The sequence below is a fragment of the Panicum virgatum genome, chromosome 7N (genome assembly GCF_016808335.1).
Source record: "Panicum virgatum strain AP13 chromosome 7N, P.virgatum_v5, whole genome shotgun sequence".
Classification (NCBI taxonomy): domain Eukaryota; kingdom Viridiplantae; phylum Streptophyta; class Magnoliopsida; order Poales; family Poaceae; genus Panicum; species Panicum virgatum.
The window spans coordinates 38641514-38658236 of record NC_053151.1 but is presented as its reverse complement, the minus strand read 5'-3'; the positions used below and the strand labels follow the sequence as shown (position 1 = coordinate 38658236).

General features: G+C 53.2%; 1 protein-coding gene across 1 annotated transcript; it reads right to left on the bottom strand.

The window, feature by feature from the left end:
- Positions 1-3672: 3672 nt before the first annotated feature.
- Positions 3673-7272, bottom strand: LOC120683091 (sphingolipid delta(4)-desaturase DES1-like). The gene is made up of 2 exons (XM_039965108.1): positions 6800-7272; positions 3673-4662 (listed from the first exon to the last, which is right to left on the bottom strand). The coding sequence occupies exons 1-2, from the start codon at positions 6953-6955 to the stop codon at positions 3841-3843; spliced, it is 978 nt and encodes a 325-aa protein (XP_039821042.1). The 5' UTR covers positions 6956-7272; the 3' UTR covers positions 3673-3840.
- Between the last annotated feature and the right edge of the window lie 9451 nt (positions 7273-16723).

Genomic DNA, 16723 nt, shown 5'->3' with positions numbered 1-16723 from the left:
GTGCCCAAACCCTAGCCCCATTTGTCCCCAAACCTCCATAGCCACCGCCACCCCCGAGCTCCGTCGCCTCCGCGATTCGCCGCCCTCGGTGAGCCCCTCGCCGATTCCTCGCGGGAGCAGCTTCTCCTCCCTCCCCTCCATCAATTTGGGCCCTCAACCGGCCTTCTCACATGCTGTGCAGGGCCCCCGGCGGAGCTCGCCGTCGGCCGCCGCCCCTCTCCGTCGCACTACCCCTTCGCCGGCGTTCCCCGCCGTCTAGGATGCCGGTGAGCTTTGCCTTCGCCGGGAACATCCCCTGCGCCCGCGTCCTCGCCGCCCCGCCTCCTTGCGCCGCCACTCGGCCGCTGCCGGCGCGCGTGCCCGCGCGACGCGCGTGCCCTAGCCTGGTCAAGGCAAGCCAGTGGCCTTGACCTGGGCTTGGGGAGCCCCCTGTGCCCACCTGTCGGTGGCCGGGGTGCCTGCTGTGTGTGGATCTAGTCTTTTTGAGGAAGTTGTGTTGTGCTGAGATCTCATAAAATGTGTATAAATTCATATATATCTCCAAAAATTATGAAACTTGATTTTTTCGATTCTCCTTGCTTAGATCTATCATGGAAAAATATTGTTTTGCATGTTACTTTCCTGTATATTTACTTATGATTTATTGTTGGAAGAGTGAATAAAATGCTTATTTAATTATTTACTGCTCTAAAAATGTCAAAATAATTTTTTTTAGAATCCTTTTGAACTGATATTTCCATTAGTGCCACTTTTTTTTCATGCACCTTTACTTTTTAATAGAGTTTGAGTATGTTTTCTTGCTTGCTTTCTGAAAGCTATTTTAGTATATAACTTCTTACTTAAAATGTTAAAACTAGTTCTGTTAGCTTCATTTACATGTTTAGTATCTATGGTAATTTTCTAAGATTTCTTAAATAAAGTTTACATGTGTTTTATGAATTATCTTGATTAGTGTAGCTGAATCTTGCCATGCTTGTACTTAATTCTAGAAAAATGTTTTCATTGCAAATCCAACTCTCATGAGTTTTTTTTTGATGTCCTATGTATGTTAAATTTGTTTCATGGTTTATGCTTGCTGTTAGAATTTGTTTGTCAATTCTTACTTATGGTTTTCTTGTTTAAGTGCTAGATGAGCGTGATTGGTGTTGTTTATGTTGGTGTTGTGCATCATCACATGTGGTACTACTCTTTATTCATGACATATCATTTCATGAACCAACCATAGCATCACACTAATTCATGCATCTCATTCATGCATTATAGTGACCCGACCGTCAGAGAACGAGCCCGTTGAGCCCACCGAGTCCGTCGAACCCGAGCCCGGTGTTGAGTTTGTGGTTGAGCCCGAAGAAACTCAAGGCAAGCAGCTAAGCATGATTCCTTGCACTTATTTAATTTTGAGTAATTTAGTTATTTCAATTGGGTATTTATGGGATTTGTATATTATGTTATCTATTGCATTCTTTTACCTATATTTATGCATTACCCTTCCTTGAGATTATTTTATCCTTGTCCTTGTCACATGTTAGTTAATTAAATACTCAACTTGATTAGATGCTTAGCTATGCTTAGAATGGATCTATGACTTGTAAGGAAAACTCTTGGAATAGGATCACACTATACCCACTTGGTTACACTTGATCGCACATGTTTGGTTTAGGTCATGTTGGAAAGGTTGGGATGGTTATGTTGGAAAGTTGGTTTCGTGGTTTGGGCGCAAGAATAGGGCCTAGAGAAAGGAGTCTCGGAGGCATAGTCCGCTTGAACCGATTAAGGACCGTCCGTGGATGACCTCGACTTTGAGCATTTTTATCGTGCTACCACATATCCTAAATAATAATATAGATGAGCCAATTACCTTCTTTGACTTGGTCTTTGAGGCCCGGTCCCAGATGCGTGGCTAAGGGGCTATGTAGGGAGGCTTAGGGGTGTCCCCGGTGGGCTATGTTGATAGGTTTAGTTGTGTCCTCGGTGGACCTAAGTTACTCCACGGGCAAGCTGGGCGTACCCTCAACGGTTGAGTCTTGTTGGAAACGGTTGACGCGAGTACCTCTTTATCCAACTTTGGCCGGTTGGGTGAGTCGCATGGTCCTTGCGTCGTGTGGATAAAGTAGTACACCCTTGCAAGGTTTAAATCAATTCGAATTGCTGCGCTCTCGGATATGAGCACGCTCTTTGTCCGACGAATTCTTCGTAGAAAGTCTCGTTTATGTTGGAAATGGTTTATGGCACCTTTATGATGAATTATTTTATTCTTGTTGTAAATAATTGAAATTTGTGGTGGGTTGGGCAAGCTTAATTAATTTTGCTAGAGAGCTAAATGTTGGTTAGGATGCTCATGCTTGTGCAATAATAACTTAACCTTAAAGCCTCTTTGAGCCTCTTGCATGATCCTTGATTATCTAATTTGCGTAAGTCTTGCGAGTACCTTTGTACTCATCTTGATTTTATTTTAAAACTAAGTTGCAGGTGATCCTGAGGTTGTGTTCGGTTGATGTGGCCGCAATGGTGCCCTTGAGCAAGACGCCATTGTTTTGTTACGCTTTTATCGATTTATCCGTTGCGTATGTGAGAGCATGTTGAAACACTAAACTTTAGTTTCCTATCTCTTTTATGTCAATCGTGAGCCCAAGGCTTGTAATTGGAACCTTTAATTTCAGATTTGAACTATCCTTGTCATGAACTTGTAATCCCTAATGTTGAATTCTTGTAATGACTAAAATTGCATCTTTATGGTTCATTGATGATGTATCTATTGTAAACGGTACGTGTGTTCAATCCTGGGTACGTGGCAAACACGTACTGGGACTACCGGATTTGATATTATTTTGGACAAATGATATGTCGGTTGATTGTGTCTTTAGATGTGGGTTAACATGTGGCATGCTCTCGAGCGAGCACATGTTAGCTCTCATCTGGTTAACATGTGGCATGCTCTCGAGCGAGCACATGTTAGCTCTCATCTTTATGATAATGACCGATGATTTGCCTAAAATAGTGTCAAATTGAGCGGTTCTTACACATTGTGAGCAGCCGCACCCAAACATCGCGGGCACGATAGCGCCAGTCCGGAGCCCTCCTGCGCACCTCAGCGGACAGGGCGAGGAGGCGACAGACGCACAGCTTGGATGATCACTCATCTTTCCTGGATCACAGCAAGGAAGAGCTTTTACAATGTTTAATCACAGACAATGATATTACGATTCAGAATGGTGTGATGGATGCATTTCTCACAGTTCATACTGCAATGGCTGCAACTGTACTTGCATCTAATCCTATGATGAATCTTTACAGCATGTCTACTGCACTTGCATCCAGCTCAATGCTGAATCTTTACAACATGTTCCTTTACAAGTTTCATCAAATTATTCCAATTTTGAACTCCAGAAAGTCTACATGTGTACATCTGTCAAGTTTCGATGAGCAATTCGAACTCTTCATCACCCACCGTCCCACCGTCAGAACGTGGGCACCCAATAACAGTACCCTTTGGCCCTCAGGATTGGCTGCACTCACGTTGGTTGCACTGCCAGGTGCCAGCAGCCGCGATCAGCAAGCAGGCTGCCGCAGGATCGCAAGTTCGCAACTCACGGAGCGAGCGAGGGGAAAGGAGTGCACGATGCATCAGGTTTTAAAGAACCGTGGCCATCTTGTAATTCACCATACATCAAGTGACACACAATGGAAAGTATACCTCTGGAACGTGTAAAAATTACTCGCAGAACTTGTGGTAGCACGCAGTTCCAACGCATCGTCAGGTTTGCACCAACAGAAACATCTCTGCTAGAGTTCGTACACGACAAAAAAAAAATCCACCCACAGGCAGGAGGAAGTAATCAACTACGAGTCTTTCTTCGGCGCCTTCCTCTTCATCCGGCTGAACGGCCCCACTGTCTGGTCCATGATGTACATGTAGATCACCTGACTCCACGACCTGTACGACCTCAGGCCCTCGTAGTACTCCGGCGCGATCTCCTTCACCTTGTGCAGCCTCGTGCCGGGGATCCTCGGGAAGTCGTGGTGCTCATTGTGGTACCCCACGTGCCAGGTCATCAGGTTCAGGGGCCCGTAGTACGAGTAGGTCTCCTGGTCGGGGCTGAACACGTAGTGCTCCGAGATGAAGTGGCCCGCCATGGGGTGCATCCCGCCGCCGACGAACGTCGAGAGGATCAAGTAGGCCAGCGACCTCCAGCCGTGGAGGTAGACCAGGCCGGCGTCCAGCGCGACCTGGATGGCTAGGTTGGTGAACTCCCACAGGCCCGGGGGCTTCGGCTTCAGGAAGAGCGGCCTCAGCGCGTAGAAGAAGAGCTGGAGCATCACCCACACGGATTTGCTGATGGTGTTCTTCACGGCGTGCGCCTCGGCCTGGCTGGGGATGTCCATGTCGATGCCATCCACGCCTTGGAACCGGTGGTGCTCCAGGTGGTACTTTTGGAATGTTATGGACATGGGGACACCGATGGGGAGGTTTGCAAAGATGCCTAGCCAGTGATTCAGGGATGGGGTTGTGAAGGCGAGGTTGTGGCTCAGCTCATGGATAGCAAGGAACAGGTTGTGGTTCAGGAAGGAGCCGAAGAAGTAGGCGACTGTCAGGAGCTTCAACCAGCTGGCATCTCGGAGGAATGTAGCAGTCCACAGCTGAAGTGAAACAACCACAGCAATCTGCAGATAAAGTTGGCACTGCCGTCAGAAAACAGTACTGGTAAAACTCAATGAAAAAGGTCTACAATTTGCAGTGATATCTTACTAATGAAATCAAATGCCAAATTTATATTCAGTCCGCTGAAAGATGGGACCATAGTGTGTCATACAGGTATGCACGAACTTACAGCACAACAAAACAAATCAAGCTAATACAATTTATGGAGAGGATGATAAGCCCACTGATTTTTCAAACAAGGGTCATGAAACTGTGGCTGTGGCCTCGTTTAGTTGCGCCCGTAAATTTTTTGAAATGTAATCTTTGCACATTTGAAGTATTAAACATAGACTAATTACAAAACTAATTACAGAACTTGTCTGTAAACTACGAGACGAATCTAATGAGTCTAAGTAATTCATCATTAGAGCATGTGTACTGTAGCAATTACTGTATCAATTTAGTGTTTAATCATAGTCTAGTTAGACTCATTAGATTCGTCTCGCAATTTACAAGCAAACTATGCAATTCGTTTTTTATTTCATTTAGATTTAATACTTCATGCATGTAAAAATCTCTTTCGATGTGATAGATTTGGAATTTTGAATTTTGCAACTAAACAAGGGCTGTTTCAAGTTGCTAGTTTCCATTGCCAGAGTTCAATGGCCAGCACAACAGCTGTTGGTGAAAGGGATATATGAATACCAGTTTTGCATAGGAATCCGAAATTTCTTACTAGCAAGGAGAGAGAACAGGGATACTCTGTTTCGAACAGCTGCAGAGCAATGGTGCAGGGCACTGTAACTTCAGTGAGTTTGTGCCTGTGCTTATAAATTCAAATTGTATTGAAACCTACAGATATAGATCATCTGAGAATTCTATCATGTTCAAGTAGTAGCAAAGATGTCTGAGTGGATCCTTATTTCTCGCAAAATGACCTTCTATACAGGAAAAAAAGAAATATACTTTTCTCAAATGCTTCCTATTGTTGTTAGTCCCACTATGAGACACCACCAAGATATGTTTGCATCTTACGGTTGGTTTCAAAAGTTACCATGCCAAATTGGTGATGCAAGACAGAACATGCAGCAGGCTTAGCAGGCAGATATATCGATGGGCATAGTGATTGGGGGCTTATCCTTTAAAGAAAAAAAGTTAGGGCTAATTTCCTTCCTAGCACCCACATTCAAATCAAATAAGTAAAACCATAGATAAGCAGACGTTAGAGTCAAAGGAGGAGCTTGACACAATGAATCTTATCATTTATTGGTTGGTCCTGATGTCATTATTGTCATAATAATTAACAGCATACGGCCTGTTTGGATGGGTTAAAGTTTTTGAGTTTGGCTAAAGTTTAGCCCACTCCTGTTTGGATGAGCTAGTGCTAAACTTTGGCACTTTTGGGCATTTGGTACTTGGATCAGAACACCCCTTATTCCATGCCTTGAAAGGAAGTGCATGGTAGCCAACCGGAAGAAGCAACTACCATTTCAGGCTTGAAAGTTACTGGTGGAAGTGTAGGCAGGACCAACAAGAAAGTTTGGGCAGAATTGTCAGGCCAGCTTATGGCGCCTAAACAAACTCTATGAAGCTCGTTATGGCTGGATAAGACAGCTTAATGGAAGAAGCTCCCGCTTTAAATGTATTGCTTAGTTACTACTAGTTACTATTCCGTTTTGAACCATAAATCCCAAGCTTAACAGTTTCCAAGCGCATTAAATTTTCAGGTAGAAGACGCGGGTAACAAGTTAACTGTTACATAAACAAGCAATTAACAAAAGAAAATGGGTAAATCAAAACAACTATGGCTGCAATCTTTCCTTTAAAAAGTATATCTGCAATCACTTTGTCATAGTGGAGAATGGAGATTCCTGAGAATAACTCTGGTAATGTAAGCACTAGAAGCTGAACACTGCCAAACTAATCCCCCTACTGAAACAGTAAAGAACCGTATACTGATTCTTAATTCAGGTACGGCAATTAGAGATCTCGGCTTTAAGGCTACCCAACTTACAATTCACGCAAACGCCAAGCATCGTAGGGAAAAAAAACAATATGAATTACACTTTCCGGCAAACTCAATCCCCAATTCCTCATTGCTGCACACGAGGAGAGAACAGACGCACAGAGCCGGGCAAAAAAAGAGGCAGATCACGGCACCTTGAGGAAGGCCCACGGATCCGGGCCGAAGAGCTCCTTGATCTGCGGGTACTTGGCCAGGATCTCCCGGCGGCGCGACGCGTGCGGCTCGTCCGTGTACGACCAGAAGAAGTTCGTCGCCATCACCCCTTCGTCCGCCTCCATCCCCGCGCCCATTGCTCCCTCCCTCTGGCCCCGCGAATGGGCGGCGGTCCGCGGACGCAGTGGCAATGGCACGGGGTGGCGCCCGAGCCCGAATGCGGGTGGGTGGATTCGTCGCCTCCTTTTCCCACGGGCGGTTCAGGGGCGGCGCGAATCCTGTGTGCTATGCTATCCTTGATGAAACTATCTCCCACTCCTCCAGGCTATGGGTGGAGCCGTGCAGGCAGCGGCGGAGGGTGAGAGATTTGTCTATTGCAGGGAATCCGGGCGGGGCGGGGGTGACGACGACCATGAACGTGCCCTGGCTGGAAGAGAACGTGACGCGCCGGTCGTGGGTGATGTCAAGCTGGCACTGTGGGGTCTCCATGTCATTGACTACGCAACAGGGGTTGAACCCGCCCCAAATCCGCCTCTACTCATATTTCAAGAGTTCTAACTACCATCCGTCCTGTCGGTACCCTATAGCAGGGATATCCACTCCTACTGCAGCAAGGTAAGACTCGCGTAGTCATCCGTAACTACGCCGTGAGGGGCGGAGTAGTCAGGCCCCACGGGTCAGTCTTTTTCCTCACCGGGCCAACGGCCCCAGACCCGCTCTCCGCTCTGGGACAGGTCCAGAGACGCCACGTGTCCCAGAGGAGGGGAAGCTCCGAGCCAACAGCCGAGGCCGCAGACCCCCCATAGGGGTCCGGGACCCTGCGTCCATTCGGACCTCCCACGCGCGTAGAACCAACGTACCGCCGGGGGGTCCGGAGCCGCCACGTGTCCCGCAGGCGCGGGCGCGGGCGCGGGTCTTCCGCTGGAAGACTCGCCCACCCACTACATTCAATGCGGGTGGTTGAGGCGTGCTCTGCCGCCGCGGCACGCGGGGTAGCCTTTGTCAGGCCTCATTGTAGACCGCGTATTACCGAGATACACAGTGCAGCCGCCTGCGCCACATCCGCGCAAAGTCCATCTGCCACATTAATTGGATACGATGGCACGACACTTTTCCATCATACCGCCTGCGTCGCAAGCTACACGGCCCGTTCAGCTATGCTGCAGGCAACGCCGCAAGCTACACCCTGACGCCGTTTCGACAAGACAGGACATGGATATGCTGGACGGAGGAATCCCGCGGGCAGGCAATGAAATCCAGGAATGAGGCCTCCTTCGCTTGCAACGCCATAATATATGAACAATACATTATTTTATACTACATCGATTGGGCCCACCTGTTGAGGACCCAACGGCCATGTACGCGCCTCCCTTGAGATATAAAAGGGAGGCGCTCGCTGCACACACCAAGTTTTTTCAAGCTCTCACACACACTCTCCAGACTCTCTCGGGACGAAAAGAGCACAAGAAATACAACACACAGTGTGCGTAGGGTATTACGCTCCGGCGGTCCGAACCACTCTAAATCAGCTGTGTTCATCGTGTTCTTCCAGCAAGATCGAACTAGTCCTAGTTAACCCCCGAGTACTCACCCTCTGGGCATAGGCGGGTGCATTCTGCCACCCGGCTGTGATTTACCACACCACGACATTTGGCGCGCCAAGTAGGGGAATATAGCTGGTTTTAGTTCATCTCTTGCTCATCTCCATGGTTCGGGTGGCGGAGCACGCCCACCACGACGATGACGTAGAGATGATGGAGGGTGTGGCGTCATCCGCGCCATACGCCTCTCGCTAAGGAGCTGGGGTACCAATCCCCCGCTAAGGAGCTGAAGGGCGTTTACCGCCACGACAACTCCGACTCCGACAACGAGGAGCGCCGCAAGAAGCTGTACGTAATGTACGACAGAAGCTGAGAGCTTGTCTCCCGGCGGGACGTGAAGACCCTTCGCCGAGAGGTCCTTTCGGTGAAGCCGGGGGTCCCAAAGGCGGCGCCGCACCACAGGTGGATGAACACCATCTCTTTCGGGCCATCCGACTGCCCGGAGAACATGGCTGGGGCTGGTGTACTATCTCTAGTCACCGCCCCTGTCATAGCCAACATCAGGCTCTATCACGTGCTGATAGACGGTGGGGCCGGCCTCAACGTCATCAGCTACGCAGCGTTCAAGCAGCTGCATATCCTGGAGTCCAAGCTGACTCCCTCTCGCCCCTTCTCCGGAGTGGGCCCACATCCGGTGTTCCCTCTGGGGAGCATCACTCTGCCGGTCACGTTCGGGACCGAGGAGAACTTCCACACAGAGAGCGTCCAGTTCGATGTTGCGGAAGTAAACCTCCCGTTCAATGCCATCATTGGCCGGCCGGCACTCTACCGCTTTATGGTCATTGCCCATTACGGGTATATGGTCCTGAAGATGCCTTCCTCTGCCGGTGTCCTCACCGTGCGGGGTGACCGCACCGCTGCCGTCGCTGCAGTTGAGAGACTGCATGCTCTGGCGGCAGAGGCTGCACATTCCGAGGAGGACCCATCCTCTTTGCAACCCAGGGCGCCTGCAAAGGCACCTAGGGTTCTGCCGTCTAATCCGGACGATGTTCCCGTGAAGACGGTGCAGATTGGAGCGGACTCCTCCAGGACCACCCGCATCGCGGGGAACCTGGAGGAGAAATAGAAAGACGCGCTCATCACTTTCCTCCGGGCAAATGTGGACGTGTTCGCCTGGGAACCGTCACAGATGCCCGGGATCCCCAGATAAGTGATCGAGCACAATCTGAGGATCTACCCTGACGCCACGCCGGTACGCCAGAGGCCTCGGAAGCAGTCCGTGGAGCGGCAGAACTTCATCCGTGAAGAAGTCTGCAAGCTGCTACACGCTGGCTTCATCGAGGAGGTCCACCACCCCGAGTGGTTGGCCAATCCGGTCGTCGTCCCAAAGGCCAACGGGAAGCTTCGGATGTGCATCGACTACACCAGCCTCAACATGGCATGTCCTAGAGACCCTATCCTCTTCCACGTATCGATCAGATCATGGACTCCACCTCCGGGTGCGACCTTTTGTCTTTCCTAGATGCATACTCTGGTTTCCACCAGGTTCAGATGTCTAGAGAGGATAGGAAGCATACTGCTTTTGTAACAGTGGATGCACTTTATTGCTATATTGTCATGGCATATGGTCTACGGAATGCCTTATCCACGTTTGTACGAGCTATGAACAAAACTTTCTGTAATCTAATTAGAGATATTGTTGAGGTGTATGTTGATGACATTGTGGTCAAGACTAAGGTAGGGTCAACACTAGTTGAGGACCTATCCCTCGTCTTCGACCGACTTCGCGCCATGCGCACGAAGCTGAATCCCGAGAAATGCATCTTCGGCGTCTCGGCAGGGAAGCTGCTGGGTTTCCTGGTCTCACATCGAGGCATCGAGGCAAACTCAGCCAAGATCAAGGCGATCGAGGCGATGAGGCCTCCTGGCCGCATCAAGGACGTCCAGAAGCTTACTGGATCTCTGGCCACTCTTATCCGCTTCATATCGAGGCTGGCTGAGAGGGCCCTCCCCTTCTTCAAGATATTGAGGAGGTCTGGTCCATTCTCTTGGACCGAAGAGGCTGAACAAGCCTTCCAGGAGCTGAAGCAGCACCTCACCTCACTGCCAGTATTGGTGGCTCCCGAGCCAGGTGAGACGTTGTTTTTGTATCTTGCTACGTCTGCAGAGGCGGTTAGCATGGTGCTGGTCGCCGAGAGGACGGAGCAAGCTCGCCAGGGGGACACCAGGGTCTCCCCGGCCAACGATGGTGAGCCGGACCCCGGACATGGGGGTCCGGCAGCCACTCCTCTGTCTGAAGGTCCGGACCCCAGACAAGGGGGTCCGGAGGAGCCTCATCCCAGTGGGAACCCAGAACCGATGGGGGCCCAAGGACCTGATGTGGTGAACAAGGGCGAGCCAGACCCGGTCGCCAGGGTCCGGACCATCCAAAAACCAGTCTACTACGTCAGCGAAGTCCTCCAGGGTCCGCCCTCATAAACCCGGCCTCTGGCATCCATCGCGCAAGCTATGTATATCAAGTTGCAAAGGAAAGATTTGCTCCCAGTTCTGTCTTTGTGTCAAATTTTATTTCGCATTTCGATTCTCGAGATTTTCTCTTTCTAACCCCCGCGCGGACTTCCACTCTTCTCGCTACAGCTAAGGTCTGTATTGAGTTGCCGGACTGCCGTACAGGTACGGACCCCCTTGCTGCTGGGAGAAGGGGTCCGGACCCCTAGGGACCTTCTCTGGAGAGGGGGTGCTTGTTTCCTGCTGTGGTCCGGAGTCCTGTGTAGCCGCTTAGCCGGTTTCGTACCCAAAGCCTACACACTCCACCACCCTGTAACCAGTGCTCTAGTACCCGGAGCTGGGTAATTAGGGGCCCGGACCTCGATCTAGCTCAAGGGCTGGCTTCCTAAGTCCTACACGGCAGTTCCTGCTCCATATCTCAAAGGATCGAGTACGGCAAAATGACCTCACCCGCTGCTAGGGAGGGGTCCGGAACGTCGGAGCCAGGTCCAGTCAAGTCGTGTTGTTTCCTGGAGTGGTCCGGAGCCCTGTGTAGCGCCTTAGCCTGGTTCCGCACCCGAAGCCTACACACTCCACCACTCTGTAACAAGCATTGAACTGCCTGGACCTGCGTATCTGGAGCCCCGGACCTCGTACTAGCCTGGGGCCGGTCCAGAATAGGTCCCGTGGGCCTGCTACTAAGCTGTGACTTTGAGTGGTATGCAGGTTAGGCCTAGACTGGTGGTAGCTAGCCTCAAACCATTGAGCCTACCTACCAGGGGGTCCCGGCATCTGCTTTAAAGACTTCATGCAGATCGACGTCCAGTCTCGGTGGTAGACAGACTCAGAACAACTGAGCCTGTGTCCCAAGGGGCCCGGAGCGTTCGCTTTGAGCCACACACCACGAATCGATTCTGCATGCGTCAAACAGCTAAGTTGCAGTATCATACAAGCGAGTTGATTTTCCTCTCTGTAGTTTTTTCTACAATATAGGGAATAAGTCACTCGTCCGAGTTGCAAATTATACTACACCTATGTCCAAGGATGCTTGCTCAACCTCATATGGGGGTCCGGAGTGTCTTCTTCGGCTCCGATGGCAGATAGGTCCTAACAACTGAACCTATCTGCCAGGTGGCCAGGGCGTCGGGGTGCTGCATACCGCAAACCAAAGCAACGGACAAACAGCTAAGTTGAAATTTTCTTCTATTTAAAATTTCAACAAGTACAATGTTTGTTACATAACACAAAAAAAACAAAAGTACAATGTCCAGCTCAGGGATCTGCAGGCTCCTGCTTGAAGTAAGCAGCGACGAAGTTGACGACGTCCCGCATGCTTTCTCGAGCAGAGGCCTCCGTCTCCGCCACTGGACCATCGACCACGGGGGCTAGCGAGATGGCAGGTCAGAATGTGCTCCGCCACCATCCGGATCAGCTCGCGGCCCTCGGCTTCAAGCTGGCCAGCAAGGATCGGCTCTAGACGTCGGAGTCTGTCTGAAGTAGAGTTCAGCACTAGGAGGGCGTCAGCAATCGAAGCAGAGTTCAGTACCAGCGCTGAGCTCGCTTCACTCGCCCAGTCGACGATCCATTGGGCCCTCCTGCGCTGGTCCTCCTGCAGCTTCCGGACCGCCTCCAGGACCGCCTCCTGCACTCGGGTGTCCAGTGCTGCCAGGGCCGCTTCCACCTCGCGGGTCCTCTCCTCGAGCTTGGCCTCCTTCTTCACCGTCGACTCCTTCAGGGACTTGAGGGCCTCGCGCTGGGATTCCCGCTTTGCAAGGGACCTCCTATCCTCCTCGAGCTCCATCTCGGCAGCAGCTTGCTTGCTGGCAGTCTCCTGCAGCTCCTGGCACCATTGGTGCAGAGACTCGGAGAGCTTGTCGAGCGCCAGCTTGCGGACCCCAAGGCCCTGGCTGCGAGACTCGAACTCCGATCGCTGAGCCGTGAGGCTGGCCTCCTCCTTGGCAATGGCCTCCTCCCGCAGCGCCAGGACCTTTTCCCGACTCGCCACCGCAAACTCCCGGTCGAACACCTTCCGAAGATTGGCTCGGTAGGACTCAAGGTCAGCCTTGAGTTCTGTCGGTACCCCAGGACTGGGGTACCCCCTCTTGTTGTGTCTAGGCAAGAGTCTCGTAGTTATCCTTAACTACGCCTTGACGGCCGAGCAGCCGGACCCCTGTGGTCCTGAGCCCTACTCTCCCGGCAAGCGGCCCCGGACCCGCTCCCCGCTTGGGGAGGGTCCGGTGACGCCACATATCCCGGAGGAGGTAGCCCTCAGCCAAAACAGCTGGGGGCCCCGGACCTCCCAGGGAGTTCCGGACCCCCGCCGGGTCCCGGACCCCATATACTATCCGGACCCCTCAGCAGGGAGGAACCGACACCCCGCCTGGGGCAGGTCCGGAGCCGCCACATGTCAGTGAGAGCGGCCACGCACGCAGGACCGCGTGGCTTCCCCTGGAAGACTCGTCTACCAACAGCATTCAATGCGGAAGGCGGAGCAGAGCCCGACGCAGTTTTTGCTCAGTTGCACTGTTGGTCGCGTGTTACCGAGGCGCACAGTGCAGTCGCTGGCGCCGCCCACGCCGCGTATGTCAGTTTATGATGCCAGTTGGACACGACGGCTCGGTTTCGCCCAATATGACGCCTGCACGGTAGCCTCGACAGACTACGCCGCAAGCTATACTGCCTCAACAGGCGCCTCGCCGATGGGACAGGAGCAGACCCCCCTCGGTCAGAGAGTCTACAAGATGATGAAGAGTATCCGGCAAAAGATTCTCTATCACTATACCACCATTAGTATCTATCTAGTACAAATACATCATTGTTGGGCCCACCTGTCGGGGTCCAACACCTGTGTACGCGTCCTCCTTGCTCTATAAACAGGAGACGCCCGTTAGAGAAGGACTCAGGCCCGGGAGAAGCCGGGGGCAGAGGATAGACTCATTCATACTAAGAGCAATACACCACACAGTGGATGTAGGGTATTACGTTCCGGCGGCCTGAACCACTCTAAATCCGTGTGTACTTGTGTTCATGCCCCCAAGCTAGATCGGCCTAATCGCTTAGCACCTTCCCGAGTACTCCCCCTCGGGGAATAGGTGGGTGCGTTCCGCCACCCGGCTGTAGGTACCCCCAAAAGCCTGCGCCATTTGGCGCTGTCCGTGGGGAAGGGAGCAAGTGTTGGCTAGATCTCCAGGCTTCTGAGGCTGAGCTCATCCTCTCCAACGGTGACGAGAAGATGAAGAGGAGCATGGCGGCACCTACGCCGCATGACATAGTGCCGAGGCAGCAGCGCCCTCGGTGCGGTGGCGCGCGGCAGCGGCGCCTGCTATGCGTCGCCACTGCGACATCTCAGAGCCGGCGCAGTGGCGCGCAGCGGAGACGCCCGCTGTGCGCCACCCTACAACACCCCCGCGTCGGCTCAAGGTTTTCTCTCAAGCAACCACCAGGACTCCCCTGCGGCGACATGGCATCGGCTCAAGGCTTTCTCTCAATGTGAAGCCTGGGGCCGACCACTGTGGCCCGGGGGAAGTTTACCGTCGTCTCCTCCCTCGCCAGGACCGAGTCTCTCTTGGTGCTGCTGCAGACAGGATTCTGCCACCAGGCATGGGGGCCTAATGCCAGCACCAAGGTCGAGCCGGCGAATGACCGCCCTTCTCCACGCTCCGTGCTCACCCAAATAAGCACCCATCTCATGCTGAGCAATCATCGGGCTAGCTTCCGACGGCAGACGGCAGCGGCAGGGCCACTCCCATTGAAAGCCAAAGAATTTGTTCTCATGCTATCTGAGCGTGGAATAGTTCTTGTGCTGGGAAGGGCTCCGCAAGCTCCCGAGGTGATGCTGGATGATTTTGTATAGGCACGTCCAGACCGCCTTCACCCCCAACAACTGAGGAGTTCCCAAGGTGGCAGTTCCACTCCGACCAGGGATGAGCATGACTCACAGGGCGACGGCTGAAGAGCGGTAAAGATCCGCCCTTGTAAGCCCGACCTCTAGCTTCATCAGGCAACACCAACAAGTGGTCCAGAGCGGCAGAGATAGAGTTGATGGCCAGTGGTCAGGTTGGAATGCCCCTTCTAGCTGGAAGGCAGTTCGGACCCCTAGGGACCTGCTCAGGAGAAGTGGTGCCCGTATCCTGGGGAAGAGAAGCTCCGCGTGGCTTAGCCTGGTAATGTACCCTAAGCCTACGTACTTTCCTGCCCTGTTACGAGTCCCCTAGTATCCGAGGTTGCTGTTCCTAGGGGTCCCGGGCTCCGTTCTAGTATAAGGCTTGGTTTCCAGTACCATACCGCTAGGTCCGGATACATATCTCGACGGATCGATGGCAACGCTCCAAGTCCACTCCGGTGGCCCGCTCCGTCGGAGACCGCTCGCCGCGGTCACTCCAAGTCCACTCCGGTGGCCCGCTCCGGCGAAGACCGCTCGCCGCGGTCGCTCCAAGTCCACTCTGGTGGCCCGCTCCGGCGGAGACCGCTCGCCGCGGTCGCTCCAAGTCCACTCCGGTGGCCCGCTCCGGCGAAGACCGCTCGCCGCGGTCGCTCCAAGTCCACTCCGGAGGCCTGCTCCGGCGGAGATCGCTCGCCGCGGTCGCTCCAAGTCCACTCCGGTGGCCCGCTCCGGCGGAGACCGCTCGCCGCGGTCGCTCCAAGTCCACTCCGGTGGCCCGCTCCGGCGGAGACCGCTCGCCGCGGTCGCTCCAAGTCCACTCCGGTGGCCCGCCACGGTCGCCACTGCCAGGTCCGGGGGAGTTTCTCGCCAACTGAGCGGTCTGAGGTCCGTGTAGCCGCTTGGCTTGGTTCCATACCCCAAGTCTACACCTTCGCCGCCCTAAGAAAAGCGCTCTAGTACCTGAACCTGGCAACAGGTGTTCCGGCTTCCAAGGGGCCGGAGCACCCGCTCTCGACATGAGCACGCCGACACAGCCAAGTTATGTGGAAACACATCACAATAGTGGCCCCACCCGCGGGTTCGTACCTCTCCCGAGGTGGGCCCGGGGGCCACTGTCGGTACCCCAGGACTGGGGTACCCCCTCTTGCTGTGTCTAGGCAAGAGTCTTGTAGTTATCCTTAACTACGCCCTGACAGCCGAGCAGCCGGACCCCTGTGGTCCTGAGCCCTACTCTCCTGGCAAGCGGCCCCGGACCCGCTCCCAGCTTGGGGAGGGTCCGGTGACGCCACGTATCCCGGAGGAGGTAGCCCTCAGCCAAAACAGCTGGGGGCCCCGGACCTCCCAGGGAGTTCCGGACCCCCACCGAGTCCCGGACCCCATATACTATCCGGACCCCTCAGCAGGGAGGAACCGACACCCTGCCTGGGGCAGGTCCGGAGCCGCCACATGTCAGTGAGTGCGGCCACGCACGCAGGACCGCGTGGCTTCCCCTGGAAGACTCGTCTACCAACGGCATTCAATGCGGAAGGCGGAGCAGAGCCCGACTCGGTTTTTGCTCGGTTGCACTGTTGGTCGCGTGTTACCGAGGCGCACAGTGCAGTCGCTGGCGCCGCCCACGCCGCGTATGTCAGTCTATGATGCCAGTTGGACACGACGGCTCGGTTTCGCCCATTATGACGCCTTCATGGTAGCCTCGACAGACTACGCCGCAAGCTACACTACCTCAACGGGCGCCTCGCCGATGGGACAGGAGCAGACCCCCTCGGTCAGAGAGTCTACAAGACGATGAAGAGTATCCAGCAAGAGATTCTCTATCACTATACCACCATTAGTATCTATCTAGTACAAATACATCATTGTTGGGCCCACCTGTCGGGGTCCAACGCCTGTGTACGCGTCCTCCTTGCTCTATAAAAGGGAGACGCCCGTTAGAGAAGGACTCAGGCCCGGGAGAAGCCGGGGGCAGAGGATAGACTCATTCATACTAAGAGCAA

Coding starts and splice junctions, on each gene's coding strand:
- LOC120683091 (XM_039965108.1), bottom strand. CDS start 6,955: ATGGGCGCGGGGATGGAGGCGGACGAAGGGGTGATGGCGACGAACTTC. Junction 4,663..6,799: donor ATCCGTGGGCCTTCCTCAAG/GTGCCGTGATCT, acceptor CTTTATCTGCAG/ATTGCTGTGGTTGTTTCACT.